At 45.2% G+C, this 27,418-nt stretch overlaps 1 protein-coding gene and 1 long non-coding RNA gene across 3 annotated transcripts; both read right to left on the bottom strand.

The window, feature by feature from the left end:
- Window positions 1-302: 302 nt before the first annotated feature.
- On the bottom strand, window positions 303-4,057 carry LOC128410086 (uncharacterized). The gene is made up of 2 exons (XR_008329382.1): window positions 1,733-4,057; window positions 303-1,371 (listed from the first exon to the last, which is right to left on the bottom strand). It is a non-coding gene; the product is annotated as an uncharacterized LOC128410086 (long non-coding RNA).
- Window positions 4,058-4,507: 450 nt separating this feature from the next.
- On the bottom strand, window positions 4,508-25,844 carry KBTBD11 (kelch repeat and BTB domain containing 11). Of its 2 annotated transcripts, none has more exons than XM_053380814.1 (3): window positions 25,103-25,844; window positions 11,057-11,361; window positions 4,508-8,550 (listed from the first exon to the last, which is right to left on the bottom strand). In XM_053380814.1, the coding sequence occupies exons 2-3, from the start codon at window positions 11,079-11,081 to the stop codon at window positions 6,524-6,526; spliced, it is 2,052 nt and encodes a 683-aa protein (XP_053236789.1). In that variant the 5' UTR covers window positions 11,082-11,361; window positions 25,103-25,844; the 3' UTR covers window positions 4,508-6,523. The 2 variants fall into 2 exon arrangements, with proteins under 2 accessions (XP_053236789.1, XP_053236790.1); XM_053380815.1 differs by having other exon boundaries at window positions 11,227-11,361; window positions 25,103-25,843.
- Between the last annotated feature and the right edge of the window lie 1,574 nt (window positions 25,845-27,418).

Below are 27,418 nucleotides of genomic sequence, written 5' to 3'. Positions count from 1 at the left end.
GCATCATGCAAAGAGCACATTTTCAACCCATTTCTTAATGTTTGTGTCAGTACACAGACCTGTGGCACAGCTGCAACACAACTTCTCTTTCATATGACTTTGCACTAAGTGTCCTGTGAGTGGGACACAGTTCTCTTAACGTGCTTTTGTAGCTGTATCAAATTGACAGGGGAGACATTGAAAATAAGCCACTCATGAGCTGAAGACCCACCGGTACTGAGAGCAATTCCCCTGTCTGCTAACCAAAAACACGAGAGAGACACCCTTTCCTTGGGAATAAGGAGAGTATTTGTTAAAAAGAGTTGAAATTGTATCAGGTGTTTATTTACAAGGGAGCTCATTGTGCATAAAATGCTCATTAGGGATTGCACAGGGCTTTTGTTCATTAAACAGGTACGATTAGTATCATTTCCATTCTATTTAATGAGAGCTTTTGTAGTTCAAATATTGGGTCGTTCCTTTCCCAGCTATTCCTGTGAAAGTCTTCATGGAGTAAACAGGATTTGTATACAGCAGTGCAGAGGCTCTAAATGGATTTAGTGTAATTGTTCAGTCAGACTCCCAGTTACTGCTAATGTGCGACAGAAAACCCAACTGTATATCCATTTAACCAACATAGTGTTGAAATTAAAAGCACCGCAGGACTGATTGGGGGTCTGTACATGAGAAAATGGCCAAGCAGGAAATCAGTTTAGAAATGTCCCATATGTTACCGGCAAAGTCAATCATCTGGGTATGATTACGCAGGCATCACATAAAGGAAACTGCATTAAATGGCTAGTAATTAAGTCCAGATTATGGCCCTGAAAACACTCACTCATACACTTAGCTTTGAATTCAAGGAGGCTGCAGTTTTACCCCGGTTGCAGGATTAGAGCCTTACATATGTTTTGGAGCTCCATGAAATTGTGGAAATGGAAACTTTGCTTGTAAACGTTTTCATCCAAGATGCTTAATAATGCTTTTTTCTTTTCTTTTCTTTTTTTGTATGTGTGTGTGGGAGTTATGCACAAATGCTTTGTGAAGACATACAGGAAATACATTACATGGCAGGAAAGGAGTCGTGTTGTGAAATGCTGAAGAGAAAAAAATTCTGCAGATGAAATGATTGCACCGACTTCCTGATTTTTGATCCAGCTGCCCAATTAAAAGAAACTGCCCCTGGAGGACAGGCAGAAATGGTATGGGTTAGCTTATTCTTTACTAAACCTTTAGAACAATGCTGCATGAGGCTGGGCGATGTTCCGGAAATCACGTTTCATCATTTGTTCCACTGAAGTGTGCAACAGGGTGTGGCTGACTGTTACCAAGATGTTTTAAACTTATCCAATATACTTCAAGCACATACATTACAGCCTAACTACACATGACCTCCTGGGACGCGGGTGGCGCTGTGGATTAAACCACAGAGCCTAGGTCTTGCCAATCAGAAGGTCGTGGTTCGAATCCCCGCCATGGGGTGAGCTCCCATTGCTCGGTCCCTGCTCCTGCCAACCTAGCAGTTCAAAAGCACAAAGTGCAAGTAGATAAATAGGTACCACTCCGGCAGGAAGGTAAACGGCGTTTCCGTGCACTGCTCTGGTTTGCCAGAAGCGGCTTAGTCATGCTGGCCACATGACCCGGAAGCTGTACGCCGGCTCCTTCGGCCAATAAAGCGAGATGAGCACCGCAACCCCAGAGTCGGTCACGACTGGACCTAATGGTCAGGGGTACCTTTACCTTTACACATGACCTCAACAGGGTAGTTCTGCCTTTGAGATTCAGGGCTTTGACCAGTGTGGAGGGTCTGGTCCAAATCATAACTGCAGCAAAGGATGGAAGGTTAAATCCACCTTACCTCCTACAGTAGGGTCTCAGTCTGGATCACTTCCCCCATACTAGCTATTTCTGGCCCCTCCAAAAGCCTACACCCAAGGACAGAAGTGTGCAGTTAAGGTCACCTGTAGCTATTTTTATGATACAGATTCAACCTTTCTTTGGATCTCATGCTTGACACTGGGAAACTTTTGGGAGTGGGGACAATCCAGCCAGTCCTCTACACATGCCATTATACAGGTAGTCCACCCCCCTCTGCCCCACAGCGTGTAGCAATTCAGAGCACAAGAAGACCATCTAATGTTTATTGGATGGATTTTCCCCGAAATTGATTTTTGAATTCTGAATTTATTGTTACAGTGGTACCTCGGGTTAAGTACTTAATTCGTTCCGGAGGCCCGTTCTTAACCTGAAACTGTTCTTAACCTGAAGCACCACTTTAGCTAATGGGGCCTCCTGCTGCTGCCACACTGCTGGAGCACAAATTCTCTTCTCATCCTGAAGCAAAGTTCTTAAGCCGAGGTACTATTTCTGGGTTAGCGAAGTCTGTAACCTGAAGCGTCTGTAACCTGAAGCGTATGTAACCCGAGGTACCACTGTATTCATGTTTTATACTGTAGTTTATGCTTTTTTGTTGTTGCATCAATTGCTTTAAATTTGTTGTTAGTCGCCCTGAACCTGGTTTTCTGAACCAGGAAGGGCAGGGCATAAATAAAATAATTATTATTATTATTATTATTATTATTATTATTATTATTATTATTAAAGGGAAACTGGGTTAGGTGATAAGGGACTCCTGAACTGGACTGGACTGCCCCCAAATATCATCTACAGCAGTGACCAGAGGAGGAATGACTGCCGGGAGGAGTGCAGAGAGAAGAACCGCCATGGTGCATCTGCAGCAGCACAACTGGATGCCTTCATCTGCCCCAGCTGCAACAAAACATGCCTCTCCCACATCGGTTTCTACAACCACAGCAAGCGCTGCAACCTGCCAACCGTTTGACCACATCCCTTGTCTCCCAAGGCAGAAGGATGCCATCTATGATTCTTATATCTAGCCAATAATTTGTCCCTTTCATCAAAACAGTTCGTAAGACCATTTTATATTTACTCTTCACTGTTCTTTTTAATTAATAATTATGGGGGGGGGGGGAGGCACCACGGGGACTTTTGGGGCAAAGAGGAAAAGTGTAATCTGATCAGCAAACAGCAGCAAACTTAACTGCTCAGTCCTTCCATTGCTTGCTCCAAAAAGTATAGGACCAAATCAAGATATTTCCAAATTAGGAATATGTGCAGTTTTTTAAAAATAAAAATCTTCACCAGTTTTAAGAGACACCAACCCTGCAGTTCCTACCAATTTTAAAGAAAAACCCATATTTCTAAACATTTCACAACCATGACCATTTTTAAGTGCATAATGATGGGGTTTTTTTAGTGCGATATTTCACACCACTTAAATGATGCCTTTTATTATAGGATCTCCTGCTTTCGTTGGAAACAGTAAATTTTAACGTTAACGTTTTGCAAGGAACGATCACGCATTTTAACAGACTCTGTGGGCCTTTTCTGAAGTTGTTACTTGCTTTAAGCAGCTGTTCCTGGGATAAAGGTCAAATATTCGCTGAATGATAATCCTTAAAAAAATATATTAAGCACACAGTGAAGATTCCAACGGAGCCTTGTTTCACACACAACCTCCTTCCGGCAGCATGAGGGGGCATTAGCAGAATGAAATGTCTCTGCAAGCCTCCCAATTCCTCATCCATCCCTCCTGCATCCATACAAGCTGCTTCTATGCCCAAGTCACTTGAATTGGGCAGAGGGGAAACATGGGAAGGGTACATGGGATGGGTGCTATAAACTGTAATGCCCACTTGTTGTGTGAACATTTATGGGGAGTGGAAGGTGGGAAAACAGAGCCCCACTGGGTCCATTGGAAACTTCCATGGGTGGATGTGCTGCCTGAAGTCAAAGTACCCCATAATACAGGATCTGTTTGTATGTTTCTCCCAGCTAATATGAAACACATCAGTGCAGTAAATTAATCTGCATGTGTTTATAAAATAAATGCACCTTTTAAATATTTCACGGTTGGAAGGCTTAACTCAGAAGATGAAAGACAAAATGCATTTCAGAGCATCTGAGAGCAATTGTGGCATCTGCAGGGTGGAGATTTGAGCAGAAAACCCAGGTAGCTACAAAGAGCATTACTGAATGCTATTGGATCAGCCATAGTCCATAGTCCATAGTCCATAGACTTTTCAACCTTTCTGAGTCCACAGCTCCCATTCTTTCTGTGGCTCCCCTGTGGGGAAATGTGCTCCAAGCCTCAGAAGCCCAGTTATGTCAACCCTTGCCTGCAGAGCCAGCAGCCCCCCACCTCTTTTTGAACACCCTCCTCTCCTCTCCTCTCCCCTGGCCAGGCACCATTTGCCTGGGGAGTATGTAGCTGCAATAAACAGCTGTGGAAGCCTTTGAGAGGCAGAGACATGAGAGGGCATCAGAGGAGGGAGGGAAGGAAAGAGGGACAGAGGCCAGTGTTGCCTGCGGTACCCGAGCATCATTCAAGGCATCCCAGGGTGCCACGGCACAAGAGTTGAAAACCACTGGTGTAACCTATCTGAGTGTTGTTGGAAGATGCAAAGGGTGGGCTGCTTCATGAAGAAAGAATGGGATAAAAATCAGATAGATTGCAAAAGTAAGTGATTCACTTTTAATTTGGGATTAATTTCCATTGGGATTTATTTCCACATAAGCATGCATGAGCTTCATCTATTTGGCAAGAACACGTGCTGGAATAAGCTCCATAAAACTCAATGGCTAGGATCCAAAAAGCCAAGGAAATAGTTCTCTAAGCAGGGAGAGGCTTGGGGTTTGCTTTCCTCCAAAAGCAACCTCTCCCCCTTCCACGTGTATCAGGGCAAACTGTGTTTGGAACTGAAGGGGCTTTCAACAGTAGTGGTTAGCTCTTCAAAGGACAGAAGGAAAACATTCGCTGGGCTAGTGTAAGCCTCTTGTGTAAGCCCAGGTGGGTTGTTGTTTTTTAGGCAAGCTTACAAAGCTTAGTCAAATTTTAAATTGACTGAAAATAATTGTTTTGATGCCAATCCATATAACATGGAAGCCAATATGCTGGGACTGCCTGCAAGCCTGAAGGCTGATATTCTTCTGAGAACATGCTGCCTGGAAAGCAATTACTCAGCATAAGATTTAGAATGAAAACAAACAAACCAAAAGTATATGGCCTCTCTGTACAAAATGAACTTGACAGGTGAATTATTAACTACAATAAATCAGTCTCATTTGCAACCTAGGGTGCTGCCTGGGCAAATGGAAATCACCTTCTCTAAGCAAACTTCTCGTTTCCTTATGCGAACAATGGAAGAGCTATTTCTTGCAGAAGGATTCCGGACATCAAAGCAAAATATTTCAATTGTATGCAAGAAGCTTCAAGTAAACCACATTTGGCTTTTCAGTGACTTGATTTGCAGTTAACAGCAGTGATCTGAAACGAACTGAAATCTCCCCTACAAAGAATTCACAGGTATGTTCATTCATGCCAATTTGCCAAGATTTGAATGAATGAGTTACAATACAAAACCATGATTGAAAGCCAGCAGTTATGTTAAAACCAAAATTGATAATTATGATGTGGCATATATATATATATATATATATATGCACAACTTTACAAAAAAAGAAGCAAAATTCAAATTTGAATTGATGCATTGATTTGTTTGTTTTAGTTAACCTCTAAACCCAAAATGTACATATAGGAGGCTTTCTACTCCCACTATGTACATATGGGAGACATTTAACTTTTTTTAAAACCTTGAAATCTGGATTCTGTTAAATCACACACTGTGGATGCAACTTCCTAAGGCTGTACAATGCCATGTCTTCAATAAAGACTCCATTAAATGTTAAAAAGGGGGAAAGGAGGGAGGATACTGTGACCTGGCTCTATAGTCCACTGCTTCCAACACAAGAAGCATTGTTTCTTTCCCCTGTTAATCTTCCTAAAAGGTATACTCTCTGAATGGGGACTGCCAGCAGCTTTTCTTCTGGTAATTACTACGAGCATCCAAGAAAAGAAAGCCAAGAGGTCAGGGAGGCAAAAGAAAAAGAAAAAGAAAGATTCCCCTTTTCCAAAGATGCATATTTACAAAAAGAACCATTTCATAGCTGAAATTCCTTTGAAAGTTGCTGCTTTCCTGAATTTTATATATATATATCTCCAAAATACTTCTAGACTGAAAAGTGGCACGGGCATTGCACAACAATTAATCTATTTTAGCAGCTTTGCAATGACTGCTTTGTATCTGTGCTGAGAGGTGAGCCGTTTCCTATGTGAACTATGCTAGAGAGCTCTGAGAGGCTACAGCCAGCTAGCCAACGCTTTAGGTGGGACACCATCCCAATTCTCCATCCATAGTGGTGCATGCACGTGTTAATTTGGTAAACTTCTGACAGTGGCTTTCTGTTTGTTTCTTTCGGTGCAAAGAGGCTGTTACACACTTTTCGCCTTGGATTAGCCTCTGCAAGTTAAACTGCAGCCCCAATCACTACCACCACCAATGAAGGCTGGAGACCATGCACCTGCTCTGACCCTTTCCTTGGCAGAGGCCTGGTCCTGCCGATATTCATCAGAGCAAAGCACTGAGATAAACTCCAGCCGGCCTTCCCAGAGCTAGGTCAGTTCTCATAACGTCAGAGGACTTTCTGGCTCCCCCGTTTTCTCTTTCTCCGGCAGGGTAAGTACAAACGGGAGAAGGACCCCTTTAGTATCAAATGGGGCTTTGAGAAGCTCTGGCTCAAAGCTCCCCTTGAGTCCACCATCTGCTTCCACCTCGCCATTCTGGGACAGGGCAAAGCACAGCATTCCAGTCCGGTTGACACAGTAGATGGCACTGCCCAAGGCGGCACAGCGGAACGGCTGCACCGGGTTGCCGCCAGGGCGCAAGGAAGCACACTGACTCCAGTGCTTGGCCACTGAATTGTACCGGAAGACCTCCACCCCACCGGCCTGCCCCGGCTCCCCACGGCTGCTGCTCACGTCGAAGCGGTAGATGAAGTTCTTGTAGGACACCATGTCAGCGGAGCGTCGCCGGCTGCTATTGTATGGGCACTCCTGCCACTCATCCCGCTTGGGGTCGTACTTGAGCAGGCGGTAGAAGAGAGACCCGCCCGACACGTAGATCTCCCCGTTGCAGGTGGTGGCTTCGTGAGCCACGGCAAAAGCCCCTTTTGGCAAAGGAGCCACCGGGCTCCACCGATCCGCCCGGGGGTCGTATTTCTCCACTGTGAAGAGACACTCGCCGCCCACCGCGTAGAGATAGCCGTCGAGGGCCAGCAGCTTCAGCTGTGAGCGAGGCTGCCCCATGGGCTTCACCTGGCTCCAGGTGTCCGTCAAGGGGTTGTAGCAAAAGACCTTGTCGGAGAGCCTGGTGCGGGGTTCCCCTGGCCCTGTGGAGATGCCCCCAGCCAGGAAGAGGTAGTTGTAGAGCACGCACATGGCGCACCCCTTGGCGTTGGCCTCGTCGGGCAGCCGGGTCAGCACCCTCCACTCCTTGGCCGCCTCGTGGTAGCTGTAGAGCAGGTAGCCGCCGTCGTCCAGAGACACCACGGAGGAGGGGCTCTGCGGCCTGCTGCTCTCTCGGCTCTGCGGCCTGCTCCCGGCGTTGAGCCTCTCGAAGGCGTCGCTCACCTCGGCCACCAGCAGGCAGGGCTTGCCGGCGTCGAGGCGGCGCTGCAGGATCAGGTCCCTCTCGGCGCCGCTGAGGCGCCCGTAGACGGCCGGCTCGCGCAGCACCTGCAGGTAGTGGTCGCTCATGAAGCGGTAGGCGGCTTCGCGCAGCTCGGCCAGCCGCTGCTTCTTGGCCAGGGCCAGCAGCTGCAGGCAGTTGTCGAGGCGCAGCTGCGCCCTCATGGCCTCGGCGGCGCAGTGCAGGGCGCACGGCATCTGCAGCACCCGCGCGCCGCTCACCACCTCGGCCAGGTTGTCGTGGCGCACGTCGCCCATGCGCGCCGTGTACACGTAGTCGAGCAGCAGGCGCAGCGCCGCGTAGCTCACGCCCTTGACGCGCAGGATGTCCCTGGACGAGCGCGCGCGGAAGTAGTCGCTCTTGGCCGCCAGCACCGCCTTGTGCGCGCGGATTCGACGGCCCGACACCTCGATCACCAGGTCGGGCTCTTCCTCCGGCTGCGTCCCCCCCGGGGGAGAGGCGCACGGGTCCTGAAGGAGCGCTTCGCCGACGGCCTGCGCGGGAGCCGGAGGGGACGACGGCTGCTGCTGCGACGACGACGACGAAGGCTGGCTGCTGCTGCTGCTGCTTTCCCCTCCACCTTCCTCCTCCTCTGACTCGGACGCCGCGTTGTTGATCTCCCACTGGCTTTGCACCACGCGGCTGCCTCCGCTGCTGCCCGCCGACGACGGCGAGGAGGCTGCGTCGCGCTCGGGCGCCGGGGCTTTGTCTCCGGGAGAGCTGAAGCACAGCGAGGAGCTGAAGCCGCAGGGCGCGGGCGATTCGGCGCTGGTTCCGCCGCTGCCGAGGATGCCGTCCTCGCCGTCTGCCGCAGCGCGCCGCTCCATCGGGGCGGACGGCGGGCTGCTCCTCGCCGCCGCTTGCTCGCCGCCGGCAGCTTTCCTCGGCGACGCTAGCTGCGCCGGCTGCGCCATCTCCATCTCCCCGCAGCGCGCCTCGACCTCGCCGACAGTCCCATTCTCACCTGGGGGAAGGACACAAGACAGCGCTGAGTTCTCCATCGGCCCTCGGAGGGCTCTCGCCTGCCTGCCAGCCAGCCCCTCTCTCTCTTTCTCTGTCTCCTGCTTCTCTTGCCCTCCCTCGCAGGCACCTCCTTTTCCTCCCACTGCCTCCCCTCGTGCTGCCTGGCAGCTCTGGAGGCAACTGCGGACGCTCGCTTTTGCTCAGCTCTTAGCTTGGGTTGGGTTTTTGTTGGTTTTTTCCCTTCCCCTTGGCGCTTGTTCAATTTCCGCACTAGTTTCCCAGCCGTCGGGCTTCTCTCAGCAGCTAAGAGAGCCGCTCACCGCTGAACTTTTGAACTGCCGAAGGGTGTATATAGTTCAGCTCGCGCTGTTTGCGTTGTTTGATCAGGTCACAATATCACTGAGTGACATTGCAAAGCCTACATACAGTATAGTAAATTATCGCACGTCCTATGGAGGTGGGGCCGGAAGATCTGTGCAGGGGATTTCCTGATACCCAGCTCCCATTCTTCCAAAGTCATTTTATGGCACCCTCAAGATGGCTTTATATCTTCTCAGTAAATCACATCGTTCTGCAGTGGATCAGAAGTGGTTATCCACTTTCCTCATTTCCAGCCCTTCCCCTGAATATTTCTGTAAGCCTGTCTACCCTATTAGCAAAGTCTTGTTCTCACCCTGTCAAACCAAACTTAACATTCTGCACCAAGGCAAATTTAACCTCTGGAGATTATGCAATTTAAGCAGAGCTTTGTGTGTTTACATGATTTCTTCCTCCGAGTTCTTACACTCCATGCTCTCAGCCCGCTTTTAGATTTCACCAGGTTATCACCCTTACTTTCAAACTGATCTGTATAGTCTTGAGAACTGAAAACTTGCCGCTTTAGAAATGGAAGCAGTATACCTATTGTCAATTGGTGCTCTGGTTAAAAAAATCTACACCATCCTACCTTTAACATTTCTAAGGGCTATTTCTGCACAGACAGTCTGGTAGTCGTGGGCCTACTCAGAAGTAGCCTGAGTTCACCAGGATTTACTTCCAACTAAAGGTGCATCAGTTTGCAGTGAGATAACTTCTTTGCCAGATCCTATCTGTTTTTACTGAGAAGTAAGTTTCATGAGTTTTGATGGGATCCGGCTTCTACATAAGCACAAATTATTTTGCAGCCTTAATTGCACCAAGAAAACTGCAGACTTAAGCAGGAAAGCAATGAGTCCAGCAGTCAATTCATACAATATCAGTAGAGCACAAAGTTCAGTTTGGAGCCTGTGGAATGAGTTTGGTCACACACTGAAACAGTAGTACCTCTTTAAACGCTTTGATGCATAACTAAGACTCCAATCTGTGTGTGGGGAGATTTGACTATACGATTTGCAATTTGGAAAGACTTCTGAGAACTGGTAGCTTGAGTGCCCAGCAAAGCTATTATGCAACTAAAATTCAGCCCACCTAAGACTGCACCATCTTCCAATCACTCTTGTATGTGGCCCTGCTTTTTGAAGGATGACCAGTAGCAAACAACACCAAACAGGAACCAATGGTGGTGTAGTGGTGAGGACTAGGACCTGGGAGACTAGGGTTCAAATCCCCACTCGTCCATGAAGCTCACTTGGTGGCCTTGGACCAGCAACTGCCTCTCAGCCTAATCTACCTCCCAGGATTGTTGGGGGGATTAAATGAGGGGTGGTAGAACTATGGAAGCCACCAGGCTCCATGGAGCAAAAAAGGTGAGATATAAATGCAGCAAATGAATAAATAAAATAAATGTTGACATTGTAGTGCTGTATATGATCAGCCGCTACTATCCTCTCGATACTGCTGTATGTGCATCAGTTGTGAATGGAAAGAGAGCAAGGCATTCAGAGGAACCTATGGCACCACACATATTGTTGGGCACCAATTCACATCAGTCTGACCTTGAGTATTTTTCAAAGGTGATGCCAGAGTGGGCAGCCATCCATCAGGGATGCTGAAGTTGCTCTGCTGCATCAAGCAGACCCTACATCAAGCAGAGTTCGACTTCTAAAGTTACCGTCTATCTCTGATGGCAAGACTGCACAGCCTTTAAGCAGGAACTGATTTAAGCACTGGGTTATCAGTCTCCTATTTAAATTGTGGTTTGCCCATAGTATAAGCCTATGAAAGATGGGTCTATAAAAGCAGAATAATGCTATCTAAGGCTAGTGGATCCAACAGGTCAACTAAGTGGCTAACTGATTAAATCATCTACTTGTGATTAAGAATAAAGGGACTCTGACTTCCCCCTGCAATGGTGCAGGATCCTTGTCGTACACACACACACACACACACACACACACACACACATGCAAAGGAAGGATAATTCTGCAGAGTGCAGCTTTTACAGACACTGCAGTAATGCAATGGCAAAAGCTGGACCTCATGATGGCCTGGTGATACAAATGTTTAGTTGGAACTATTGATCAGTTAATATTTGCTAATTGGTTGACAGCTAAAACTTATAAGAAGAAGTTAATTGATGGTTCTGCTACCTGAAGCTCTTGTGATCGATGGCATCCTCAGTGCTCCTTCAACTTGAGAATGTGGTCCTTTATTATAGTAATAATAATAATTACTGACTATCAGTGAGCATTGAATATAGTCATTCCAGAATATATTTCTGCAGTTATTTCAGTGGAATAAATTAATGGCAATACTGTACATTTTCAGAACATTTTAGGGGGAGATTTTGCATCAATCTCCCCCTTGGGTCAGCAAGCTGGCACAGGAATTTCCTTCAATCAGCGTCAAAAAGGTATTCCATTTCTCACCGATTCACTGTGCATCTTCCGTCCACCTATATGATAAAAACAGTTTTGGTTATCATTCAGTTTTTAAAACAAAACAATTCCACATGTATTTTGTCTGAATTGATTTCCCCAGAGTAAACTTTGATATCATTTTCCTTTAATAGTGGATTCTGTATCTCATAAGCTAAACCAACTTTCTTTTTCTAGGTGTTCCTCTAATACAGTATAGGACCCAAAACTCTTGTTTGTTTTAGAGTTTGCCTACTACTTACTGGAATAGAAGATTATAATGCTCCTATCCGCTAATCAGGAGTGTTCCATCCTACGTATTTGGTGAAACACATCTACTGGGCAATTAATCCAGCAGGCATGGATGTGGAGTTTACATTTCCACCCACATCAAAAGATGCATCCAGCCCATGAAATACTGCATTCAAAGATGAATACTGCATTCAAACCGGTAAACCTAAATACAGGCCTTCTTTGAAGTATCTCATAATAAGACTGTGATCCTCTGCTCACTTTCCCTGGAGGAGAATGACTGATTTCATAAAATTAAGGGCCAAACTAGACATGGCATTTTTCACATCATTTGCCCCTTTCATAGTTGTTTCAAAGAAGAAGCTGACATGGCTGGACCCCAAGTTGGACTGCGATTATGGCCTGGCATGAGAGGGGAGATAACCCTGTATCCCCCCCCCATCAGAATCTCCCCCCATTTATGCAATGGGAGGAAAGGTTCCATGAGAAGTGAAAGGAAGGATATCAATGTAAGAAAATAAATAATGGTTTGGTGCTGAGCTGAGATCAACAGTTAAGTTGGATACTCAAATCTGTTATATAAAATTATAGCCCAGCATTAAAATACGCATATTGATAGTTTGCCTCAAATGGTATCCCAAGCATGTACAGTGGTACCTCGGGTTAAGTACTTAATTCGTTCTGGAGGTCTGTACTTAACCTGAAACTGTTCTTAACCTGAAGCACCACTTTAGCTAATGGGGCCTCCTGCTGCCGGAGCACAATTTCTGTTCTCATCCTGAAGCAAAGTTCTTAACCTGAAGCACTATTTCTGGGTTAGCAGAGTATGTAACCTGAAGCGTATGTAATCGGAAGCGTATGTAACCCAAGGTACCACTGTATTTGCAAAAGAAGCAATTTTCAGCATTTGAGCCATAAGGATCCCAAGTTATTCAACTGACTTACAAATCTGGTTAGTTTAAAGTAGCAGTTCAGGGTATTCTTTATCATGGTTTTAATCAATTGTCCAAAAATCATGGCACCTTGCAGGGGTTTTTTTTTACAGAATACCCAATAACATCATAGCAGAGGTTGTAACTCACATTCACCAATTTTATCTATATTTTGCTTTCCATTCACATTTTTATTTGATATGCAAAACATGCAAGTCAGCAATGAATTTCATTTCAGGTGGTTTTGGTCTCATGGTTTTGTTTTGTTTTCTTGCATCCACAGTTCATTTTTCAGGATTTACTCAGTTTGCCTTCCGCACCAGAAAGAAAATCATTTTCCTTGGAAAGTTTGTGGTCCAGGTTTGGCAGATGCTTTACTTTCCAAAAAGTCACTTTCATTTTTAATTTCCGAACTGAGTTTCCAGTCTAGGCTGTGCTTACGAAACAAGCCAATCCTGCAAAGTTCTCTTCATCAAAGCTTTGCAAAAATGAGAAAAAAACTCTTAAGCAAGTACATGCAGGACTCCTAAAGTTTCTTAAATATAGAGCAAAACCTGAGCATGCACATGCATGCACACACCAACCAAATCAAATCCAGCTTTAATGATTAGTTTGCATGATGTGCCCACAGAATCTTACTGCATACATGGGAAAAGTTTGTGGTACATTTCTGTTAAAGATGGAGAGCCTAGCCTGTCATCTGTGAAACATTTCATTTATTAAATAAGACTTAATGAATTTGTATATTTTTGTTGTTGTTAACTGCTGTTGATTTAGTCCAGGATGAATGGAAATGTAAGAAGACAGCGGACATGGGAACCTCCAGCAACCCTGAATTGTGCTGACAGTCTTGGCGGTGAGTCACTAGCAATATCCTGGACCCGTGCCCCCTCAACGAGCAAACAGAGACTTAAAATTGGCAAAGAAAGTCTTGGCAATCATAAGCAGCCTTCTGAGATTGCATTTTGAGCAAGAGAAGTGTTGTTAATATACATACGGAAGGTCATATTTCCTAAGCACTTGCCTACCTATGCATTTCTTTCCCACATGTTCCCCAATTTTGCTTTTTCTTGTTAAAACAGCTCGGCCTTTTCACCAAACATCAGTCTCATTGCTGGACGGAGCTTCCACGTTGCCCAGCCACACTTAGATGTGAATGTGCCAGGCACAGCTCATTAGAATCAAAAGGTATATAAGGTGTTTGTGTCTCCTTGGTTTGAATGGAACTTTTTATATAGGAATCTGCCTTATTCCAGATCAAGCTATCCATGTGGCTCACTGTCTACTCTGATAAATTTCACTCCCATTACCTTTCATCCTTTTTAAAACTGGAGATGTCTGAGATTGGACATGGGATCTTCTTCTTGAGAAGCATGTGTTCCACCACAGAGTTATGGGTCCTCCCCAAATGGAATTTAAGGCTATCCAGGTCTGAAGCAATGGGTTTTTCTGTTTTGTTTATGGAAGCACTACCATAGTTTAGTCCCATAATGAAAACTAGATACATAAGAGCTGGAAGGGACCAATGCAGGAACATGCAACTGTTCCATGTTTGATCAGACCTGCAACCTTGGCATTATCAGCACCACGCTGTCACGAACTGAGCTATCCAGGCTGACTTACAGAAGGTTTATTCTCCAAGTCTAGTCTCAGTTGTGTGGCCCATTAAAAACCTACAACTTTACAAAGGAGTGGCTCTCAAATGCTCTTGTCAACAAGACTGGATACAGGTTTGTAAGACTAATATTTGCTAAGATCTTACGTTTCCAGAAATGTTTTAAAATTATTGGATATAGCAAACTGTCCTTCATATAAACATAGAATAAAACAAACAAACAATGTCAAATAAAACAAAATTGAGAAGACCTTTTGAAGCATAAAGGAACTGATTCAAAGGGCTGAATCCAGACACAGTCATGCTTAGAGTAAATGATGTTAATAATTCAAGGGTCTACTCTAATCAGGACTAAGTTTAGAGCCAACAGAAACAAATTTTAGTCCTGCTAATGTCAACATGAACAAGTTAAAGCATGTGCTGAACTCCCAATGAAACTGAGGGTGTTTCGGACCCGAAAAAGATGTTTTAGCTGAGTCAACATGAAAATGAAAAGCTGTATTTTGCTTTGTTTTTAAAAACTGCCCCATCACCAAACATTTTTGAGAAACTGCCTCATGGGAAATTTCAGGAAGGAAGGGTTTTTTATTTGGTTTAAGTAAAGTAGCGGTCAAAACTGCACTTTGAGCAATTTGACTTAACTACAGGATGTGTCTTAACGAGATTGTGTCATTACATCTACTCTCAAAGAGCTTATTAAACTTCTTCATTATCCATAACTGGTCGTATTATTATACTCCCAAAGTGCTTGAGAAAAGTACATTTATTCCATCTCGTAAGTATGAATTTCTCCAAACAATCTCTATGACAACAAAAACTAAGCTCCCAGGAATAATTTTCCCTGATTAGGACCACACATGCATAACTACACATCGAATAAGTTCCGGTGTGTGTGTGTGTGTGTGTGTTCAGAGAACAAACAAGCTGCATAGCCCCCAAACCTCCTGAGTCCTGAGCCATCTCAACAAGGCATTTTATTACAAAGTAATGCCAGCCTATCATTGTTTGTAAGGTGAGAATTTAATTCAACCCCTGATCAGGTCCTTCTTTCTGAAAATGCTATGGAACAAACCTCTCTCGAAAGGCAGGTCAAGCTGTGTGTCTTTGTTTCCTTCTGGAGAACTCTCATTTTCAAGCATGAGTTTAACAGCACTTCAGCCTTAAGCAGGCATTCAAATTACTTTTGCACAAACATTCACATGAAGGAGAGAGCTGCCCAGCCCAGCCCTGTGCAGCACATCACTTCTATCCCATTTACAGCCTTCCATTAGTTTAAGGGCAACAGTTTGATGCAGGGAGCCTCCTCTAACCAAAAAGTCTCCTCAGGTGATTTAAACAGCTAAATTACATAGAAATAAAGAAGTCTCCACGATTCAGACTCGGGAGCATCTTTGGATGGTGGTGATGGGAGCATCTTTGGATGGTGGTGATGGGAGCATCTTTGGATGCGTAGAAGGACTTAGGAGGGAAAAAACCCTTCTCTCTCCATTTTCTTTTTCTTTCTCTTGTGACTCCTGTGGCACCTCACTGTTCTCCTCACTGCCTGCTTCATTTCTCTCTCTCTCTCCCTTCTGCTCCTATCCTCCCTACTTTCCTCTCTACCCTCTTGGTCACTCAGCTTTCTGTTCAGCTGCTCAGGTACCAACCCAAACCTTGGAAAACACCCAGAGCTGAAAGTGAGATAAAACACCATTCTTCCAACTTCAGCTGCTTCATCTCTATGTGTTTCAAGGGCGGACAAGGTAAACAACCCTCACCACCTCGTGACAAAGGGGACAGAGGGGTGACCAGAGGCTACACAAGCACCAGGGGAAGTGTTCAAAAGTGTTGGTGAGCCTCAGAGAGCCCGTGCATCCAGCCCACACTCTGTCCAAATGTTTGCTTCTAGTGTGCTGAACAGAAACATACATTGCCTCCCTCTCCCTGAACCCTGCATCTTGGAACTGGTCATAATAAAGGTGCTGTTTGAACACTGGCATTTTCCAGTCAGCTAACCACCACTGAAGGTGCTTCAGTATCCTTTAACTTAGCAGTCAATTACTCTAGCATGATGCAGCAGGATTTCACAGTGCGAAACCTTATCCACTAAACAGCTCAGCACTGACTACAAAACCTAGCCAACATGAGCAGGCAGAATTTTTATTATGTTCTATTGACACTGCAGATCAGGAGATTTTATCAGCTGACCTTAATAATAATTCAAGGATTTTGGAAAATGAAGGCAGAGCCAAGAGTCTCCTTTCAACTCTCCCTTTCTCCTTTATGACTGCCCAAATTTACCTTGTTAATTTTATTTTCTTTGTTGTTGTTTAGAATCATAGAATTGTATAGTTGGAAGGGACCCCGGAGACTCATCTGGTCCAACCCCTGCAATACAGGAATCTCAACAAGCGGTCTGCCATCCAATTTGAAACCATAGAGGACCCTGCTTAGCATTACAAATGTGCTAGCAGTTTTATTCCTGCATCACTTTCCATAGAAAAGTCAGGTCTGCAAGAAACAGACCCAGAAATCTTGTGGATTAACGGTGAGTGACTTAACACGGTGTAATCTTGGCACAACTCTAGCCAGGTACTGGGCCAAAAAAAGCAAAGAAATTTATCATGGATTATCAGAGAAAGGCTGTCCTTGGCTGTTGGGGATGTCATGGCAATCAGAAAGAGAATTCAAAGCAATGGTTTAAAATATACTTGTCTGCAAAAACTGTACTGAACAGCCCATCTGCTGAGGAATGCAGACAGAGGCAATGTCCATTTCTTTTGTTCCCAGGGAGGAACCAAATAGCCAAAAATAGGGATTTGGGGTATTTGTCATGGTTGGTCAATGAATTCAGGTTAGAGGTAGAATGAATAGATAGATAGATGCCCTCAGCCAGGATTGTGGAGATTTCCCTGAATAAATTCTAATTTTTTGCATCAAACTAGAGGAAGTCATTTATTTATTTATTCATAACCCATCCTTTCTCCTCGAGAAGCTCAGCGAGGCAATGATAACTACTAGCCACTCTCTGACCCAGCTGGGCCATAGTAGATGCTGGACTTTTCAGTGAAACCTTGTTAGTACTTATCAGTTCTGCAAAGGTAAAGGTAAAGGGACCCCTGACCATTAGGTCCAGTCGTGACTGACTCAGGGGTTGCGGTGCTCATCTCACTTTATTGGCCAAGGGAGCCGGCGTACAGCTTCCGGGTCATGTGGCCAGCATGACTAAGACGCTTCTGGCGAACCAGAGCAGCGCATGGAAACGCTGTTTACCTTCCCGCTGGAGCGGTACCTATTTATCTACTTGCACTTTGACGTGCTTTTGAACTGCTAGGTTGGCAGGAGCAGGGACTGAGCAACGGGAGCTCACCCCATCGCGGGGATTTGAACCACGACCTTCTGATCAGCAAGCCCTAGGCTCAGTGGTTTAACCCACAGCACCACCCATGTTCCTTCAGTTCTGCAAAACTGATGATCAAATGTCAGTTCCAGTTTGGAGGGACGACTTCAGCAAGGACATGAGTTAAATTCATTCTCATAATTTGTGCCCTCCTGTTCACCGTATTATAAGAACCAATGGCAGCAGAAATGAATATAGGAGTAACCATGCCATCTGGAAGCTTGATATGAAATGACTATGTGGACATCCATATTCATTTGAGATACAAGGGCTGGGGGGAGTCACAAAGAGGCAGAGAATTCTCCATCCCTTTGACACACGCATTCACACATTCCTGTGGATCCCTATCCATGCTACCTTCATAGTGATGCAGACCAAACTGCTCCACTGCCCATTCATATAGCAAACAGGTCACCATGCATCACAGCACATTGTGCTCCATAGACAGTGATATCACTCTGCCCAGGTCTATGCAACTCCAGGCTGAACAGAAAGCAGCAGCCTGTTCCATGAGGATTTCCTCCAAAGAAAAGGATAGCAGGGACTGAAGGAGCCTAAGGTATTATTAGCATTCAACAAGCACTGTCTAGGATGGGAACTTTCAGCCTTCCAAATATTTATTAGACTACAACTCCCATAATCTCCAACCACCGGCCATGTTGCCTGAGATTGATGGGAGTTGTAGTCCAACAACACCCCTGGTCTAGGAGCAGCACTTGTTGAGCTGTAACAGTTTGTTGCCCACTTCTGGGGCTTGGGCACATTTGCAAATAATAAAAACCAAAAACCTGTTGTGAGCCTCACACACACAAACATCACAACCTATTATATTGGCAACAATGGAAAGCTTCTTTCAAGCCTAATTTTTGGTTTATAGTAAAAGAGAACTCTGTGTGCGCTATAGAAGGTATCCACAGTCACACAGGTGCCTATGGGTGCCATGTTCGCAACTCCTTTTTAGAGGCCATGGTTTACTCTGAGGGCCAGGAATAGAGAACCTGTGGCCCTCAAGATACTGGACTATAGAGCATATCACCCCTGACCTTTATGCTAAACTGGCTGATGGGAGCTGGACCCCCAAATGTATGGAGAGCAACAGGCTCCTCATCCCTGATACGGGCACACAACAGTGTGCAGGGGATTGTGGGATTGGGAAACAAGCCATTTCTTTCCACCCAGTCCAACATAAGCAACCCCTTGTTATCCACCCTACTTGCTTTATACTAGCATTGCACAGGTAGCAGGGTCTCAGAGGTTTGATGGACAGGCATGTGCCTCTCTTCCAAGCTGCCAAGTGGCTTCTCCCTAACCCCCGCAGAGCTCCACTGAACTTGTGTCCCACTTCCAAGAGAGTTTATGTAACAGACAGAGCCCCGGGCATCACTTGTCAAATTACATGCTCAGCATGAGGCTGCTGTTTTAAGGAAGGTTCCTCTTGAATAAACAATCTGGAAAATGCAGCCCTTGTCATTTAACTTGAGACTGTGTGTGTGTGTGTGTGTGTGTGTGTGTAAAAATAGAATAATGGAAGCCTCCATTTGACTTGAGGAATAGAGACTCTATTTAACACTATAATTTGCACACTGGAGGAGGTGCCTACCTAAAATAACAAATAGTTACGCAGCCATACCTAGAGAGCAGTTTGATCAGCACCCAGCAATTAACATCCTCATCCTGATTGGGCCTTTTGGCTGGGACACTTATGCCAACCACAAAATACTATTTGCCACTGGAAATTCCACATGTGAAAAATTAAAATCAGTTAATTTTGTCAAGATGCAGTGCAACCCCTTTTCTAGAAAAGTATCATATTTTTACAGTGCATTGGAATATTTCAGTAATAATAATAATGATAATCTATTATACCCCGCTCATCTGGAAACACGTGTAGGAAACACGTGTCACATGCTAAAAGCAAAGTTACTTCAGATATTCTCTTAAATAAACCATAAAGTGCTTTTCTTCCACCACCTTATTATATACTAAAAATAGAATTTCATGTAGAATTATGTTCATAATTCAAGAGCTCAGAGGGAGCTAACAAGAAGAATGTCTGGTTTTCTGTTCCGTTGAAGGGAATGGATTCTTCAACTGCAACAGAGCATTCATAGCTGTGAAACAGTATGATGGCTGTAGCATCCATCTCTAATGCAGTAGCACAGGACAAAGTAGGGTTGATGTGCTCTGTTACAGTGTGACCCTAAGCACATTCACCCAGAACTAAGTCCCACTGAGTTCAATAGGGTTTACTCCCAAGAGGAGGGCAGCCTTATGCTGCAATCCTGTATACACTTGAGTAAGGGCCACTAACTCAGTAGGACTACATTCTGAGTAAATGTGCAGTATTGCTGAGTAACAGCAATAAATTGCTGTTATTTAATACTAATAGATAGATAGAGGATAGATAGATGATAGATAGATAGATAGATAGATAGATAGATAGATAGATAGATAGATATAGATGATAGATAGATGATATAGATGATAGATAGATAGATAGATAGATAGATAGATAGATAGATAGATAGATGGATGGATGATAGATAGATAGATGATAGATAGAAGATAGATGATAGATAGATATAGATAGATAGATAGATAGATGATAGATAGATAGATAGATAGATAGATAGATAGATAGATGATAGATAGATAGATGATAGATGATAGATAGATAGATAGATAGATAGATAGATAGATGATAGATAGATGATAGATGAAAGATTAGATAGATGATAGATGATAGATAGATAGATAGATAGATAGATAGATGATAGATAGATAGATAGATAGATAGATAGATAGATAGATAGATAGATAGATGATAGATAGATATAGATGTAAAATCTGCAACCTTCTGAGATCACTATGAGATTCTTTCACTGAAAGCTTATCTTTAGAATTATTTAAATTAGAATGTTACCATGGACACATGTCCTCTGCTTGCACTAGATTCTTTACTCAGAGGTAAACCTAGGACAGTCCCAAATACTGTATAATTTGGCCTTCATGGAGAATGCAGTGGATAATGGCCTTTACTACAGAGCTATGAAATGCCTGCAACTTGGACCTGCTTCATATAATCAGAGATGGAGAAATACTGTACACCGTGAGGTCATCTTTGTGCATGCAATGTAACGTAACATCAGATGTTGCAGCAGCCAGCCAGCCAGCCACACAATGTGTTCATTCACTTCACTGCTTCTGTCCCTGAGGCGAAATGGTGTCTCCTGTTTAGGCATTGGTACACTCACTCATCCAGCATTTTTCCCCCTTCTTTGCTGTGGAGGTGGCAAGGGCGGGGGAGTGAATTTAGCAGGACTCCTCCTCTCCAGTGACTTATACCGTTTTGCGTTAGGCTAGACATAAGGCAACATCTCCCACTTCTCCATCGATAAAGACCTAAGGGGGAAAGTGCCTGAGAAATGGTTTATCATGGGAAGGAGAAGCAGGGTAGACACCACACAGCTTAGAACGAAAAGGTGAAATCCTCTAGAGAAAGAGTAGGAAAAGGAATTTCCTGCTGGAAAGATATGTAGCCCAGATCCACAATGCATTAGTTATCAACAAGGTTAGGGCTATATCCTGACTGTTGCTGGAATGAAGGGGGAAAGTATTGTCAAATATCTCTGTTGCTCTTCGTTAGGAGTGCAGGGTTCACAACCCCAAAATGCAAAGCAGGACTTAACATGTGAGCAACCACCCCAGTGGGGCACTTAACTCGCAAGCTCGGGAGGGAAAGCCTTCAACCTGCTGCCTTATGACCTTTCCTTTCAAATGGATCCCCTGGGGTGGAGGGAAGCTGCAGCTCGTGGCGTGAAGGGGTAGCTGCATAACACACTAGAGGAGCACTTGCTTCATTTAAATAATAATAATAATAATAATAATAATAATAATAATAATAATAATAATAAAATAAATAAATCCCTCATTTGGTTTTCACTTTGGGATTAGGTACAGACAGCAGCAGCTGTTTCCAAAGCTTTTTTTTTTTTAAGGAATATCATTTGGTTCAAATGTATTTTGTACACAACTATCATTTCTTTCTGCCAAAGAATCTAATAATTGCAGCAGGGGGTGGTTAGCAAGGGGAAACCCTGCTAGAAAAAGGTACCTAGAGGTTTCCAGGGTTCTTTATGTAGAGGAAATTACTTAAATTACTTATGATGTTGATAAACTCCCAGGAGTAGATTTGTATAACTATTTATAGCTTGTAAATTCACTCGAAGGCAGTTGAAACTATCTAAACCGGGGGGGGGGGAGTCAACATGGCACACCCCAAATGTCACTGGACTACAACTCCTATAATCTTGGACCACCAGCCATGTTGAATGTCAGAATCCATGTTGAAAGTCAGAATCCAACAACATCCGCAGGGCACCATGTTGGTTAGCCCTGGCAAAGACAGTGTGTAAAATACAGCCATGCACGTCTCCTGAGAGCTGATTGGACAAGTACAGAAAAGGCTACCTCCTTTTGTGTGGCCAAATGGTGCACAGGCCCAGTATAAAACACTCAAGGAAAATCAATCTGCAGTTTTATATGCACTACACTGAGATCATGGACCACTTATAAATGCCATCTCCAACTCCTCGAAAGATTCCATCAATGGTGTCTCTGAAAATTTTTGTACATCACTTGGGAAGACTGGGGAACGAATGCCAGTGTACTGGAAGAAGCAAAGATCACCAGTATTGAAGCAATGATTCTTCAACATCAACTTTGTTGGACTGGTCATGTTGTTCGGATGCCTGATTATTGTCTGCCAAAGCAGCTACTCGATTCTGAACTTAAAAATGGAAAGCGTAATGCTGGTGGTCAACAAAAGAGGTTAAAAGGCTCTCTCAAGAGAAATCTTTAAAAAATGTAGTATAAACACCGACAACTGCGAAACACTGGCATGCGAGTGCTCCAGTTAGAGAACAGCCTTTACCAAAGGTGTCATGGGCTTTGAAGACACTCAAACTCAGGACAAAAGGGGGAAATGTGCTACGAGGAAGGCATGTTTGGCAAACCCTCACTGTGATAAACTCCCACCCAGAAACCTATGTCTCCACTGTGGAAGGACGTGTGGATCCAGAATTGACCTCCACAATCACGGACTCACTGTTAAGACCATGCTCCATGGAAGACAATCTTACTCAGCTACAAGTGATCGCCGAAGAGGAGGAGGAAGAAGAAGAAGAAGACTGAGATCATATCCTGTACTGTGCTGAGTTTGTGTGCCTTTATATATAGACACACACACAGCTATTCTGCACACAGGCAATGAATCTGAAAGCAAACCAGACATTCTGAGCTGCCTATGATACAGCAGTACCAAAGAATTCTACTGGCGCCACTACTTGAAAGACATTTCAAATTCTCACAGCATGCAAAGCTGCCATGTCAGGAAGAAAGCTAAGGTAGAATCTTTATGGGGCTGAGGGTGGGTGGTAGCAACTGCCTTGCACGCTGATATAGTCCCAAATTCAATCCCCAGCATCTTCATCTAGAGCTGAAAGTGTCTCCTGTCTGAAACCCCTGCAATCCGCTGACTTGCTACAAGGCAGCCTTCTCTAATCCTAGGACTACATCTCCCAGACATGGCAAAGCTTTGCATAGTCAGGGAGCGCTTGAATCTGAGGAGTTTTCAAGTAAGCAACACGTTTGCTCTCCTGCACATGGGTACTGTTGCTGGTTTGTATTGCTCAGTAATCAGTTCCACTTAAGAAGAGGTAGGCCCTAGAATGTAAAAACATGGTGAAACTGATACTAAACATTTATGGGTCCAATTCAGTCAACACAGGGCACTTTTAACTCAATAGGACTTCCTTCTGGCTGCACTGTAAAAAAGGGTTTGATTGGATGGCATTGTTTATTTGCAACATATCAATCAATACGCCCCATCTTCCTTGAATGAAGTTGGCACTTCGTCATTCAGATAGTACGGGTTTATACTGCCCAATGAATCACTGGGAATTATACAGAGCATTAAGAAATTATATTATTGATTACTACATCAAGATCTGGAAATAGTTCCTACTCTTGTATGTTTTCTTCTCCAGGAATAAAAATGCTAAAGATGTTGATGTATTTAGTTTCTGACCATAGATCTAGCACCAATTTATAGGTCTCTGCCCCGCGGAACATACAGTAGGGGGAAAGGAGAGTAACAGGAGAGGTGCAGATGCTGTCATATGTATGTAGGCTACAATCCTACCTGCTTCCCTGGGTGTAAATTCCATTGAATTATATGGAGCTTGCTTCATAATAGAGATCCATAGGATTATGCACTATTAGGCTTTCTGTCAGTACAACATGAGACTCTTCTTCTCTGAATCGTGGGACATTGAGCAAAAGATTCCTGCATTGCAGGAGGTTGGACTAACTTGGCAAATGCATTTTTGAGGAGGAATTTCGAGTTGAAAGAAAAAGAAGCAGAACCATGTAAGTGTAATGTATAAGGAGAAGGGAGAGCATGAGCTGAAGCCAACTAAATCAAACGCAGAGCAGACCCACTGAAATCACTGGACCTGATTTGAATGGGTGATTCTGAGCATGATTTAGTTGGCTACAGCACCATGTTTAGTACAAACTTGGGGCTTGGAGGGTGGGGAATAAAAGTGTTTCCTTTTGTAAGGCTGCAATCCTGCACACACTTGCTAAAGAATAAGCCACACTGGTCTTAGTTATGGTGAAATATGCACTGGGTTGCTTTGTACATTCTAAGTCAGAAGGAAAGGACTTTAATATGAATCGGTCTTCTCTCTTGCAAATGCCCACACAGCAGCTGAAGATCTCAGCTTTGGAACAATGCTGACAAATCCCTGAGTATTCCAACAGGCCTCTAAGAAAAAAAGCATAAATATTGGGCATGGACGGGACCTACAGATATGAAGTTGAAGCTCCCAGCCTGGGTTTAAGCTCAGGAGAGAGGACAAGATAATATGCCTGTGCATATGACGGAGAGCATGCTCAGTGCAGCCGCGGTGTCTCACTGTACAGGCTAAGCAGCGAAGTGGATTAATCGGGATTGTGGGAAAGCGGGCGGGGATGGGGGAGCATGATGAGAACTGACATAATTCCACATCTCCATTGCCACACACATTCCGCTTGTTGTCCTGGCTGCATCTCTTTCTCTCCCGTTCCCCACCCCCTTCGACACATGTAACAACCCTGCTGCTGAATTAACTGTTGCATTATGTGCGAGGAGACACCGGAGAAGCAATTCCTCCGGAGGGAGCCAGGAAATGTCAAGCGCGCGCGCGCCTTTCCTGCATCTCTCTCCACGCCACCCACCCGCGAGGCGAGATCTTTCGGGCAAAGTGCGTAATAACAGGCACGTTTCCAAAAACAGCGATGAACATTAAGTTCATCATGCCTGCTGCTGCGTCTGTTTCGTTGCAAACCTCGCCGCCGGCCTTCGAGAGGGGCGTTCATGTTCCCCCGTTTCCCACTCAGCAAGCAACCATGCCTAGTGCAAAAAAAGGGGGGCGGCGGAAAGGGAGAAGGGAAACGCTGCGCATAGCTGTAGGAGTGCACAGGCCGCTCGCAATTACGCACGCCAAAGAACCGCAGGAGAAAGGGAAGCGGGAACGGAGAGCTCCAAAGCTACTAACCTCAGCTTGGGCCAGGCAGGCAGGCAGGCTTCTCCAAAGCAGATTTCCCTCGCAGGAGCGAGGACAAATCTCAGTCCGTTCCAACCTTTATCCTCGGCGCCACCTCCCCTAGAGCACAAGAAGGAAGCCTCGGTCGGTGCCAAGCGCCGCCAAATCGCGCCTTCTTCACTTCAGCGCAGCCAGGAACACGTCTGGCCGAGCTGTGCTGCGCAGCGCCGCTACTGCGGGAAACATCCCTCGTTTAGACGAGCCGCTTGGGGGATTTAAACGAGCAAGGCTCCCTAGTGGTCGTCGTCGTCGTCACCGCCACTACCTCCGCCACTTCTGGGCGCCGGGAAAGGGGAGTGTCCTCGCTGCTTCCCGCGTGGCGAGGAGCCGCATAACGCCGTCGTCTCCGCGCACCGCGGGCAGGCGGAGTTTGGGCAGGCGGAGCGCGCACTCTCGCGCTAGGGTCTGCAACCCGCGCGGCGCTCTGCAGGCTCTTTGGCTGGCGCGTTGTAGGTCGGAGGCTGGGATCCTGCACCAGGGGCTGGAGGAAGAATTCCTTTGTTTTGAGGCCGTTTCTCTTTACAGCGCTCGTCTCCGCGGCGCGCACGCAGAGCAGCCTGCCAAGGGCGCCGGAGCCTGGCCATGCGCGGTCCTGGTCTGGGTCACGTAACGTTGCGCGCCGGGCGGATGACCCTTTGTTTATCCCCGCTCGCCGTCGCCCTGTTAAACATTCCTCTGGGTTTGCTGAGAAAGTGCCACAGGGTTCAACGGAGCTTACGCCCGTGTAAATCTACATAGAACTGGGTGCACCCTTAAATATTTGTTCAGTAGCTTTAAAATAAGAAAGCAAGAAATCAGCCTCGGGTAAAACTGGCCTCCTCGACTACACCCTTTTTGCTTTAGTACTTGAGAAAAGCAAATATTGCAAACTTGTTGCTGCCCACGCTGCAAAATAGCAGCTACTTGTCACACAGTGACACAATCCGAAGCTCTTTGGCTTTAAACCTGTGGCTGGCACTCTTACTTAACCTTTTAACAGGACAGAAAGTATGGGGTGGGGTGGAGGGTTTATAGCCCCTGCTGTTTGCTGGCCTAATGCGCCCCTGAGCTTCGTCGCAAATCCCATTATTTGGAGGAGCTTCTTTTGTTCAGAGCGAAGAGGACAAACCCTGAGGCAGCTTCCATACTGACTACATATACAGGGTGGCTCCGTGCGCTAGGAAGGCAAATCAAAAGCAAACCCCGCAAAGGGGAAGTGATTGGCATTGTTTGACATGGAACGACAATAGGTAGGGAGGAAATAGGAAATGTCGCAGCAGATCAAAGCATGCCGCTCATCACTGAGCATCACCACAAATGCTAAACGGGCATCTTTGCTCCTGGAGTCTGTCATGCAGAGCGGCAACCCATCAAGGAAAGGCAAATCGAATTACCACCCACAACGGGGAATAACAGGTGAATGGGGGGGGGAGTGCAGGTAGGCATACAAGGAATTATATTTTTATTCTATGCTTCTTTTTCTTTTCTTTTCAAAGATAAAAGCTTAATAGAAACCAAATGGCAAGAGAAAGCCCATTTACACATGCCTGCACAACACTTAGGAGCACATAGCAAACTGCAGCTAAATGTACTGATGCCACTAAAAAGCCTTGCATTTGGGAGAGATCATAGAATTGTAGAGTTGGAAGGAACCCTGAGGATCATCTAGTGCAAGGTCACTGCAATGCAGGAATATGCTGCTGTCCCATACAGGGATTGAACCTGCAGCCTTGGCATTATCAGCACCAGGCTCTAACCAACTGAGCTAGCCAGAGGACATGCTGACATATGAAAGTTTTTGTTTGTGTTTGATGTATGAGGGCTCATTCACAAATACAGCCCTCAAGTGATCAGTGTGCATGCATGAAGGAGTCTGCATTCCTCTGTAGCAGTCTATGGACTGTGGAATGGAAACAACTAAGAAAGACTTGGCGCAATAGCCAATAGGCAGGAGAATTGGTGAACAAGCACACACACACACTCCATAATATTATATAGTATTGAAACAGGGACAGGGAGGCATTGTAGATGTTATTGGACTATCCATGCCACATGACTTTAAAATGATATCAACTGGAGAACCAGAGAGTGCTCCAATATTAGGGCTGTATAAAGCGATGGATGCCTTCCACATTCTCCTTTCCAGTCTCTTGCTACCTTGTAGCAGACCTGTTGTTGTCATGTTAATGGCATGTCATTCCCATCACGATCAATCGCCTTTCCTCATTCATCCACCGTACACAGTCAGATTAGTTGTCAGTTTGCTTAGTAGGTTATCAGGCAAAAAGC

Source organism: Podarcis raffonei, chromosome 3 (genome assembly GCF_027172205.1).
Source record: "Podarcis raffonei isolate rPodRaf1 chromosome 3, rPodRaf1.pri, whole genome shotgun sequence".
Classification (NCBI taxonomy): domain Eukaryota; kingdom Metazoa; phylum Chordata; class Lepidosauria; order Squamata; family Lacertidae; genus Podarcis; species Podarcis raffonei.
The sequence above is the reverse complement of the archived record's forward strand: the minus strand, read 5'-3'. Positions and strand labels throughout refer to the sequence as shown.

What these genes read in the sequence shown, in the direction of transcription:
- KBTBD11 (XM_053380814.1), bottom strand. Translation starts at nt 11,081, where the DNA reads ATGCCATCGATCACAAGAGCTTCAG. An exon ending in ATCGATCACAAGAGCTTCAG is followed by an intron (nt 8,551 to 11,056) that starts GTAGCAGAACCA and finishes TCCTTCCCCCAG; the next exon opens with GTGAGAATGGGACTGTCGGC.